This window comes from Podarcis raffonei, chromosome 2 (assembly GCF_027172205.1).
Source record: "Podarcis raffonei isolate rPodRaf1 chromosome 2, rPodRaf1.pri, whole genome shotgun sequence".
Taxonomy (NCBI): domain Eukaryota; kingdom Metazoa; phylum Chordata; class Lepidosauria; order Squamata; family Lacertidae; genus Podarcis; species Podarcis raffonei.
This window is the reverse complement of record NC_070603.1, coordinates 57,138,323-57,150,487: the sequence shown is the minus strand read 5'-3', so window position 1 is coordinate 57,150,487 and position 12,165 is coordinate 57,138,323. Positions and strand designations below refer to the sequence as shown.

General features: G+C 42.3%; 1 protein-coding gene across 5 annotated transcripts in view; it reads right to left on the bottom strand.

The window, feature by feature from the left end:
* Positions 1-12,165, bottom strand: part of P4HA2 (prolyl 4-hydroxylase subunit alpha 2) — a 43,959-nt gene that overhangs the window by 22,777 nt on the left and 9,017 nt on the right. For 3 of the 5 annotated variants that reach the window (XM_053376766.1, XM_053376770.1, XM_053376769.1), the window contains 3 exons: positions 4,725-4,824; positions 2,740-2,836; positions 2,079-2,230 (listed from right to left, as the gene is read on the bottom strand). In XM_053376766.1, the coding sequence (XP_053232741.1) occupies positions 2,079-2,230; positions 2,740-2,836; positions 4,725-4,806 (331 nt within the window). In that variant the 5' untranslated portion in view covers positions 4,807-4,824. Of the gene's footprint in view, positions 1-2,078; positions 2,231-2,739; positions 2,837-4,724; positions 4,825-8,045; positions 8,104-9,976; positions 10,055-12,165 lie in introns of those variants that run through there. The other 2 variants (XM_053376767.1, XM_053376768.1) reach the window with 2 other exon arrangements.

Sequence of the window (12,165 nt, the reverse complement as noted above, 5' to 3'; positions counted from 1 at the left end):
GGGGTAAGCTCAAACTGCCCAGCCTTTTCAACGGCTCCGGTACCAGAAATAACTGGAGGAAAAGAAGCTTATGACTGGCTTTTTCCTTAGCTGTAAAAGACAGTTCCAAACCACCCACCCTGTTCCAATAGCTGTGATCCAGCAAACAATGTACAGAGCCAGATTTCACTGTCAGCTATAGAAGGCAAAGAGCTTCAAGCACAAGCCATTCTGCAGCAGGATGTGAGATAGGCCTGGCTGCACTCCCAGTACTCAGTCACATATGGTCAATATCTTAGAAACAAAGGAAACATAAAGCACCAACTGTGAAGCAACCATCATCCATTATCAGTTTTGCACAAATCCTTCATCAATAAAGATAGCCATCTTCTGCAGCTCTCAGAAGGCTGCAGAAGTTCGATTTTATTTGGAAAACTGCTGCAACATGTGCTACACCTCCTGGCTGAAAAGAGCACGTTTCAAAGTCTTTCCCCTTTAGCCTGAGTGCATGCACGCACGCACAAAACATATGTGGTTGATTTCTGAGAAACAGCATTTCCTCCTTTATAGTCAAGCATTAACAAAGTCTTTCTTGTCCCAAAAGCTGTCTTGCAAAATAGGTAAGCTTTAGTATATGGGACAGTTCTAGAAGAACAACGAAATAGTATTACAGATAGCTTCCCTTAACATGGTGTTTTAGAAAACAGCTTCCACAAGCTTTTGGTTCGCAGCAAACTCAAGAACTTCTGCAATTCACAGCTGGAGAAGAGAATTTAATTGCCACGCGCCACTGCGACCCAACAAAGCCAGCGACTAAAAGCATCGAAGCCTGTATATGAAAGGAAAAGTGATCCATAGAAGATTCAAGCATTACGTTCCAATGACAACGTATATTCTACAAGACCAGATTTGAAAGGGGATGGGGATGGGAAAACCTTCTCTTGGTTAAACCTGCTCTGGGTGAGTATCACAGCCATAATACCATACACACATGACTGAGAGGGTAGGAACATCAGTTGATTTAGTGGGAACGGGCCTTCTAGATTAGCATACAAACCCACTCACCTTGTGGATTGTGCCCTCTGCCCTCTAACTCTCTTGCTGAATTGTGCAGATCTTATTCCCTGAATACTTCTGACATCGTTTACGTCATGTGCTTTTGAACCTTTTGGAGAATGAAGACTTGGTGGGCACATGATTCCTATTTGTTATGGAACACACTCACCAGTTGTGGGTGGTTTGCCAGGTGGCAAATAATGATTTTTAAGGACAGTTCAACACAGCTATCACTTGCTGGAGAGGCAGCAAAAGCAACATATTTTTGACCAAACATCTGATTAATGATACCCTGAGGGAAACATTTGGGACTTCTTTCCTGTAGAAACATCTGGAGTTGTTTCATTAGTTTTGAATAAAACATTGTTGCTGTGGTGCCAAGTGCTTATTTCTAAAACCTTGCTTTTATTGATGTCTTCTACTGTGATTTGCTGTATTATTATTTTTGTTGTTTTAATGAATCTATTTGCAACTATATGCATATGCATTTATAAGGAAGGGTGGTATACAAATATTTCAAATAAATGAATAAAAAGGAGAGAAAGGTTTTGGGCCACTCAGCACCACTCCACCTTACTGAATATGGCAGAAGCAGTCAAGCTGGAATGGTGTGGCTTGTGAGCCATCTATTCCAATCCACTTGGACGATGGACGATATCAAGAGCAAGAGCATCCCCAGCAGAAGGCTGTCCACCAGCCCTGCTTGAAGACCACGAGTGAGAAAGAGAGGGAGCCTACATACACATTAGTGAACACTCGTGACTATAGTTTAGGACCGATTGGGAAGAGTTTAATGGCGATTCCTGGTTAGTGAATATTTTTCTGTCGCTGAATGGAATTAAAAACAAACCCAATGTTCTTGTGAATGGGGCAAGGAACTGAACTCATTGACACAAACATGGGTGCCAGTTGACACTTTTTTGAAAACAAACACAGATGAGGGGAGGAGGCTTCTTGAACAGACACTGTGGCATTAAAGAAGAAAAGGCATGTTGCTTTCCACACTGATTATTTCAAAAGCTTGGTTTCTTTGAGATCCTCACCTTTGGTTGCATCCTCAAGAACCAGATTCTCCAGCTGCAGCCATTCTGTGTTGAGACGCTTTACCAGTTTATATGCATTGACTGGGTGAGCAAGATAACCTTCTGGATCTGAAGTCGATTTAACAGTTAGGGATTCCATCTTCTCAGCCCAACTGGAAAACACGAGTATATGCCTAAAGTTCAGTTTTGATTATATTTTTAGCCCAGGCATATGATATGCTCTGGGAGGGTTGTGATAGAGCTACAAAAGCCCCAATTGCCTTCCTCTGTCCCTGTATCCTTTTTCTTTCTTGAGCTGTGTGAATTGCTTAGCTATCGTCGTGCCTCTTGCACTTTGCTAGTTAAACAATCAAATTGCAAAGTGAATCGCTTCAGGGAAATTTATTTTAAAACACTTTTGTCATTGCTTTCTTACAGCCTGGTTTTTAAGCCTTTGCACTGACACAGCATCTGATAAGGTGGAGTGCTAGAGCCAGTGTTTCTCAAACCTTGAGCCACTTTCACCTGAGCCTCAGTGCTGCAACCTCCTCTGTGCTTCCTCACTTACTCTTCTGGCTCAGATCCCAAAGACAAACATAGGGGCAACAATCTCCAGTGACAAGGAAGAGCAGAGGTGCTATGTTAAAATGGCAAAGTATCACTTTGTCTAATCTCACTTTACCTCTTGATTTTAGCAAGCTTAGATTCTTCTTCTTGAATATATGCCTTTAATGACTGAACCAGATCTTTTTCTGCATAAATGAGGTCTGTCATCTGGCCTTAAATGAAAAAAGGAAAGAAAAGTATTATTAGAAACCCAAGAAGCCATCTGTATCCAGAAAGATAGGTTGAGAGCAAATAAATACTGCAGATCAAGGAAAAGACACAGGGAGACTATCACAGCAGGCTGGAATTTATAACGTCACTAAAGCATTTGTTCTAGTTCAGAACATGTATTCTGCCAATGTTACTGCAGCTCCATTTCTAACAATCTAAGGGTGGAATTTGACATCACATTCAGGCGATTATTCCGCCAGCGCAAACGCTTCTGCTTGCCATATGGAATGATGCCTCCTTCTCCTCTCCCATGGGCAGTTCTAGGGGTTCTCCTGACCCACCTGAGCAGATCTGTGGAGGGTGAGGAGGGAGGAGAGGGGAGAAGTCCCATTGCACCAGCTTCCACTAGCACAACAACTAAGCTGAATCTGGCCTTCAGAATCTAGGGGAGGGAGTTTTTGTTGCATTCCTTTTGCCATGGTTATTTTATTTCACAACAGCTTTAAGAGTATATATGTATATATATTTCATATATTTCATAGAGAGGAAAATGAAATTAATTCATGCATGAGGAATGGGAAACAGAAAACTATTTGGCCAAGGCATAGAACATTCATTGTAATCATTCACAGAACCATGCATATTAGCTTTCTCGATAGTCGAGGGAGTGCTGTTTTATCAGCACCACTTATCCATTCTACCTTTGTCTGCTCAAACACAGAGTTACTTTAAACAGTTTGTTCGGTTTAGGCCACTGTATCCTGAAGAAAAGGAACATGCAAGAGTAAGTTGGCCTTTTAAACTTGATATGGTGACACAGAGTCACAGAGCTTCAGACTAACTGTATTGAGTTACAAGCTTAATACTAGCTCAAGAGCAAGACTTGCCAATTAATCTAGCAATCAATCCTCAGCATAACCCTATTATGTTTAATGTGATGTTTTTGTTTACAACAGCAATTTGATCCTTCATAGCCTTTATAAAGCTGCCACAGTTCATGCAAAATCTGCAAAATTATATTTTAATCTGAAGTCACGCTGTATTTTATTTTATTGCAAAATGCAGTAATAAAATCTGAAAATGCCAAAGGCGTAACCGGTGCAATGCTCCAGAAAGGTTTTAAGTAGTGGTTGTCTCCCTCCCTCCTCCTGTCAAATCTGAGTTTCTAGAATTATTATGCTTACAACAGCTAATTAGTTCACGAAAATGAACTGATGCACACACCTCACATCAGTTATTTGGAATGGCATAACATCGTCAGCATATTTCCACAGATATTCTTCTAATGCAATTACAGCCCAACTCTCTTGGGACATTGTAAAAAAAAAATGGAACAATTAAAAACAGAAATTCTGGGACATTCTCAAAATTGCCAGGGGAGCATTCATAAGCACCCTCCACAACTGCAGCAATTTGTTCAGAGTGGGATAAATGAGGAGGAGGAGGAACGTATAGCGGCAATTCTAATCTACAGTGGTGATAATGCAAGGTGTTTTTAAAGACAATGTCACATGTTTTTTCAAGTTAGCCCATAGCAGAACACTACTAATACCTAGCAATGGCCAGAATACATATAAGCCCCATGCACCCACATGCAGCCCCATCGTGTAAGCAGTGAAACAAACCAGAAAGCCACATAGAGTTTCCTGTTGTGCACCAACTGCAAAAGATGGTTAATGGGTTGCAAAGAATCCAGGATGAGAAAACCACCATTAAACCATTCTAAAGAGAGGAGGGGCAATTCTCATGTTGGAAATGGAAAGAGTAAAACACAACCAAAGAGTGGAGTCTATTCCAGACGATTGCATTAATAATATTGATTATGATCACACATTGATTGATATAAACTATGTTTCACTATTTTCCTATTTTGCCTGAGCTTTTTCATACCTATAGAAGTGAAAAATTCAGCTCTTGTCAGGCTGGTGCAAATAATGCAGGTTAGCAGTAATGGAATCATCCACGGCGTCATTCTGAATCAATGAAATGTCTGCAAGATATTTAAAAATAAATAAATTAATGACAACTGAAGAAAAAAGGAAAATACAAGCCCCAAATTCCACAATCTGTAGTAAAAAATCAGCCACGTTTTTCGACTTTATTGAATTCAAATGTTCAGCCATACCAAAAGAAACCTACACTGCAATTCAGGCCCCTTTTTCCAATTCGACCTAAAATGGGGAGGCTGCCATTCACAGCAAATCTCATGCAAACCAAATGCCCCTACTTAGTGTGCAGAAATCTGACACAATGAAAACATTGTGCCAAAGAAGTTAACCATTTCCAAAGATGAATCAGTAGAAAGTGATGAGCGGAATTCAACATCATGCTGTCACGATCGTTCAATCCATGCAAATATTTTTTGCTTTCTAGATAGAATGATTCCCCCCTCTTCCATCCCTGTGTTCTAGGAAATCTCCCAACCCTCCAGAGCAGATTTGGAGTCAGGAGAGAGAGGAAAGCCCTGTTAAACTAACAGGAGTCCTTGCACTGGCATCCAGGTTAGTTGAATCCAGCCCTTTGGGTTGTAGTTGACTAACTTTTGCTCAGAGTATATCCCATGAACCACTTCTTTCCCCTACTAAAGGAAACTTACTCAGATGTACCTGGCTTGGGAGTGGGATGCCAACGGTCCTGTGAAATTCACAGGAATACACACTTCCCACCCCCTTGTACCCATCACCACCAGGATTCCCGCAGCTGTTGGGCAAGCAAAGAGTGCTGTCACTCCCAGTTCTTGAACCAAGAGAAATATCCCCAGCTGCGCTCTGTCTCTTAAGCTATGCTGGCACTTGTTTGCTGATCCACAGGCCTTTCCCTACAGCCTCCTCCTGCCCATTATAATCATGGACTCTTTGCTAGTCCATAAAACGCTAAATGATGTCACACTGAAATATCTGCCCAGTGCCACTTAACAAGAGCTCCCCTAGGAGAGAGAGAAAAGAAAGAAGTTTCAGCTCCTAAACCAATTCACAGGTAATCTGAGACTTTTGTAAAGCTGAGTGACAAGTACCATGAAGGGGTCTGCCAAGAGCAATAACACAATAAGCGATATAACAGAACAGGGGAGCCAGCCAAAAGAATTCCGGAGGCACATATATTTGGATATATTATGCCATTGCAGCCCATCTGAAGTGCTTGTTCTTGTTTCCTGGAGACATTACACACATCTTGGCAAAGCGACACTGAAGGAATTTTCCAGCTAAAACGAGCAAACACCGCTCTCATTCCCCTCCCCACCTCCTGCCTCACATGCTTCGGAGTTCAGGGTACCTGCCAAGTCCAAGAACATTATTTACTTCATCCAGTGGTCTGAATCTTTTGCAGCTTTGCCATGGTACACAAGAGTTATGAGCGTCAATAAGCGGAAAGTAAACACAAAAGATAGATTTCGCTGGGAAGAAGGAAGACACCTGGCAATGGAATTTTATATTCTTTCCATATTGTGCAGCTGTTTAACTTCAAACAAAAGCAAACAACTCTTTATCATCCCAGCATGGCTATAGCTTGGTGAAGAAGAGCAAGGAGCATACATGTGCAGAGAGCCTGTTCAACTCCTGCTTATGTGTCCCCACATCTTCCTAGAGTCTAAAGTGGAAGGGAAGCTTATGAGGGATTTTATAAGTGTGTGAATGACAAACACACACACACACACAACTTGTTCAGTCAGGCAGAGAAATAAATGTTTTGGATTAGCAGATGGAGGTGGGGGAGGAGAAAATTAAAAGTCACTATTTTGCCTTTGTATGATACGTTTCGCTTGTGTTGGCCAGAAGACAGAAAGGAAAATGCCATGTTCTGACAGGTTGATTTAGAAGATCATTTTACATGCTGAAAAATTCCAAGTGCTTCATTATAATTTGAAAGCACGGGGACCCCTGGCTGGCTGAGACAGCAAAAAGAATTTGCTTCCCCAAACATGCAAGGGAGTCTTACTTCAGGAGGAATGTATGGGCGTTCTTCAGGGCTCCTGGCAGCACAAAAGAAAAGGTATGCAGCTTAATACCGGAGAAACAGTCCAAGATATCAAAAGAGGATAGGTATTCTCTCAAGCCCACCTGCAGTATCATTATTTTTCCAGCTGCTAAAATGCCTGTCTGCTGCATTAGTGACTCACTTGGGTGTCTAAGCATGTTATGGTTTTGCAAACCTCTATATTCTTATTCACAAAATGCATCACCACCCTGCTCATTCAGACTGTGCATTCTTAAGAAATTAGCCTTTCACAGAGCATTGCACACAAACCTAACAAAAAGTCTGGCCTTTTTTTATTTCTTCACATTCCAGAAAGCACTGATGATCTGGCACAGGAACACCAAGACACACACAACAACTTGACTTTGAGATACATGTGTCCCAAAATGGCAAATGCCTTAAATTACAATGGGTTTAGGGTTGCCTTGTATTTTTATATTTTTCCAAGCCAGAAATTAACCACTGTGCAAGGAAAAAATATCTCTTAATAATATTTGAAGAGTGGTAGAAAATCAGCCCATATTCCCATCAAATGATCTGAAACCCACTTGGACTAAAGGTAAAAGGTAAGGGACCCCTGGAAGGTTAAGTCCAGTCAAAGGCGACTATGGGGTTGTGGCGCTCATGTCACTTCAGGTTGAGGGAGCTGCTTTCTGGGTCATGTGGCCAGCATGACTAAACTGCTTCTGGCGCAACGGAACACTGTGATGGAAACAAGAGCGCATGGAAATGACGTTTACCTTCCCACCACAGCAGTACCTATTTATCTACTTGCACTGGCGTGCTTTTGAACTGTTTTGGGACAGAACAACGGGAGCTCACTCCGTCGTGGTGAGGGACGCAGGTGGCACTGTGGTCTAAACCACTGGGCCTCTTGGGCTTGCCACTCGCACTACCCACCATGTAGCCATGATTCTTACTCAGAGTGCCAACATTTCTTCCTTCATAGAGTCAAATCTCTGCACAGGGATAAGCTAATCTTTGTTGCCTATACTCTGGTAACCTTTAGGTTAGATTACTGCAATGCATTATATGTGGGGCTGCCTTTGAAGATGGTTCAGAAAATGCAGCTGGTGCAGAATTCAGCAGCCAGGTTGTTCACTGGGGTAAGACAGTCTGAGCACATAACACAAATCCAGACCCAATTACATTGGCTACCCATTAGTTTCTGGGCTCAATTCAAAGCACTGGTTTTTGACCTATAAAACCTTATACTCCAATACCACACGGACTTACCTGGATCCTGCAATTGTCACCTGAGGCCCTTCTTCATTGTGCCCTCTCCACAAGAGGTCTGAAGGTTTGAAACACGAGAACAGGCCTTTTTCAGTGGAGCCTCTCTGATTGTGAAACACTCTCCTCAGGGAGGCTCCCCTGGTGCCATCATTACGTATGTTTAGGCACCCAGGATAAAGTGTTTATTTTTCATCAGGCTTTCCGCCTTTACTCATCTGAGGCCTCCTTGAGTGGGTGTGCGCGTTTAAATCCTGCCTTTTAAAAACAGGTTTGTATTTTAGTTTTTTCCTGTTTGTTTTATGATTGTTTTAATGTATGTATGTATTATGTTTGTTTACAGTAAGCTGCTTTGAGTTACTTTTGTAAAAAGTGACTAACAATTTTAATAAATAATAATAATAATGAAGGTAAAGAGAAATTAAGGGCTGTGGAAAAGGGACCAGCCGATGTGGTTTACTGATCCACCAGCAAAATAAATACTGCTACATTGCATCTGCTGCTCCAGGTGTCTGGTTTGTAACCACAATGGGATTACTCCCAGACTGGGGAAATCTGGGCAAAAACTTTCATGGATCAGAGTCCACATTGTTATATGAACGAAATGTAAACAGGAAGGTTAGAGGCAAATGAAATGCAGAATGTATAGACAGGGACAATGACATTCTATTTAAAATATGTTTAGTCTTGTTATGTTAACAGCAGCATTTAATTTAGTTGTTACATTCAATTATTCCTAATATTCCACATGTGCTCCCTGTGGCCACAATTCTAATGCATACAAAAGTGGATAATAATCATAACATTTTCCTGTTAATCTTGTGGGTTAATCCATCAAGTCCCTTTGTGTCAACTTGCTCTTTACAGCATCTTTACAGCACATACAGTATTAGTTTAAGCCAGCATTTCTCAAACTGTGTTCCATAAAGCCGTCTAAGGGGTTCCGTGATTTCCACTGAGCTACAGCTATCAGGAATAAATGCACTGCTCAAGCAATTTCCCTGGAAACTCCTTCCCCTCCTTTCCTTCTCCCACTGTTAATTCAGGTAAGCAACACTGCCCAGCCCATACTGCCCTGCTATACTTGGGTGAAAAGTGCTGTTCAAGCTCTTGTCATGTCACTCCCTCATCCCCCTCTTAGCCTCTTCTATTGAGCTGCAGCCTAGAGGCAAGGGTAACGCTGCAGTGAGATTAGCAGGCTTCCTCAAACTCGGCCCTCCAAATGTTTTTGGCCTACAACTCCCATGATCTCTAGCTAGCAGGAACAGTGGTCAGGGATGATGGGAATTGTAGTCTCAAAACATCTGGAGGGCTGAGTTTGAGGAAGCCTGGATTAGAGCCACAGCCTAACCAGTCAGTGCATCTGGCTGTAAACCAGAAGGTTGGTGGTTTGAGCCCACCCAGGTAAAGCTTGGGCCAGGATTCCTGCATTGCAGGGGGTTGTACAAGATGACCCTTAGAATCCCTTCCAACTCTACAATTCTATGATTCTATGAATGTATGAAAAGCTTCTCCCATCAGAGGAGATTGGGAGGTCCACAGCAACCTTTTTCAAGGACTCAGTTGTTGTTTTTAAAAGCTCAAGCTGTTTGGTGTTGCCTTGCTTCCTGTCCAAATAATCAACCCCTCTCTCCGCCCCCTTTAAAAAAATCATTTGAAAATATTTTACTGCAAGGGTTCCGCAAACATTTGAGAACCATGAAAGTCAACCAGTCCAAACTGTTGCAAATATATTTCCTCTTTCTCAAGCTAGTTGTATTATTTTGCTTAGCTTAAAAAAACAAAGAGGCTGATAAATTACATTTCTAAATAAAACTCAAGCTGGCCTAAAGCAACAGTCAAAATCACAACCGTCTTTCTTCCTGCCGCAGGAAAAGAAGTGGTCTCTTACATTTTTGCACTCTCTCTCTAAGTATATATTGCCCAGAAGTTACGTGTCACACATGATTAGCTAGAAAATATACCAGTACAGATGACACGTTTCAGAAATGCAGGATTTTAAGGAAGCTGAACAGTTCCGCATACCACAGCTGTGGAAACAGATGAACACCATGAAGAGTCTTATGTATTCCATATGGCGGTTCTGAATTTATTTCTTCAATGTCACCTGTTGCTCTAGAGCTGTTAGTATCTCCAAAACTGATTAGTGGATTAGCAGTGCAATCTTATGCATTTATACACTGAAGTTAAGTCCCACTGAGTTAAGAGTTTATTCCCAAGTAAGTGTGCAAAAGACTACAGCCTACAAGCATGATGTAGTCTACGGTAGCAACACCTTATTAAACAAGAGGAGTCAAGCCAAATCTGAAGCAACAACTGGACCTAACTTTGTATTTTCTCCCCAAACCGGAACTAAACACCCCCTGCTGCTTAAGCAAAATTCAGTATATCAATATCCAGCTCAGAATAAAAGTTTGACTTTTTAAAAAAAGTCTATAAATTGTTCTGGACACAAAACATTGGTTGTGTTTGCATGCCACAGTAGGCTTGCTGTGAACCAGCAGTGTACTAAGCAATGCTGCCCAATCACTCCTGCTTTGCTCCTCCCGTAAGCAGAACAATCCACAAACCATGGTTTATTGTGTCATCAAACTGTGGTTATCCTTAAACAAACCACACCAGCAAGCCAAGAACAGACTTGCTCATTCACGAGAAGCCTACCATGGCTTATGGCTCACTGGGACATATAAACATGGCCACTCTCTGGGAGGTTTTTTATACATTTTACATTTAATCCAATTTGTACTGTGTCTGCTTCAAGAGAGGCTACAGGTGGGAGAGCAGGCTGGGGCCTTAATACAATCCACTGCAGATTGTGAAGATCAACAGGTTTTGGGTGAGGAAAGGACATAATAAAGCACCATGTTTGGGGCTTGTGTTTCAAGGAGATGGGAGAAGACATCACTTGGTGTATGAAATGCTGAGGGTGTGAAATAGGAGGGGGCTTTGACAGCAGCATGGGATGGCAGGTGAGGGAGGATGGGAATTCTGTCAGTTGAGGGAGGGCTTACTACAAATCTGTTTTTGCAATGTTCCTCAAATAAACACTCTGTCTATTGTTAAACTTGGACTGTGAAACCCATGTCCAAAAGGTTTGAACACCTACCCCAATTTCTACATAGTGCTGTTAGTGACTGTGACAACATCGTTACTATACACCATAAGGTATACCTCCCTGATGCTGCTGTGGTCAGTCGCTTTTTTTAGCTATTGTAGTTGTTGCTGAAATGCACCTGTAGCTGCAAAACCAAGGCACCTTCATCTGCCCCAGCTGCATGTCTCTCCCACATCAGACTGTATGACCATAGCAGGCGCTGCAACCTTCCAAAAGCTTGACCTCACCCCCCAAAGGCGCACCTCTCCATTGTCTCCCAAGATAGACGGATGCCAACATAAGCCTGCAAATTCTGACCCTTAATTATCTGAATCATCCATTTTCACCTTCTGTCCCATGTCTACGTGAACAACCCTGTGGTTAGGAATCTCTACGTATCTGAGCTTGTTTGGAGGTTCTAGCAGGGGAGGGCAGCTATCGTATACCCTTGACCGAAGAACGGTACACTCCTTCTATCTGGGACGGTCGTCCTCTTCCACCGAGCGCGCAGCTTCGGGAGGGATGCACATGGAGCAGTGAGGGAGAGAGGGGACACCCGCCCAGCCAGCCAGATCAACCCTGGCGATCAATGGGGTGACAGATGTCGCAGCCAGATCGCCCTCACAGCCAAGGGAATCTGCCCCCTTAGCTACTTCATTTCAGAAATCTAGAGAGGGACATAAATGGGTAAAAAAAATTGGGGGGGGGGACAAAGTGGATTTTTTTTTAAGGGCGTCACATCTTTCCCTCCATAATTTGAGCCCTTGAGGTTCACTTTCTTCTGTTTTAGAGAACCAAGCACTTGCAGGTGAGAATGATCCTCTGCTTTAATAAAGCTGATACTTACACTGGGAAGCAGGAGATCTATATACAGCATTGCTTCTCAGTGTATCTAAATTTGAGCTGTACGACACAGTTTAACCAATCTTAATTTAGATAAGTGCTTGCCCTATATGACACCTAGTATTTGCTTCAGGGGTGTGACCCTGTGCTGAATCCACGAAGACATGTCTCTTACATAAACAACAA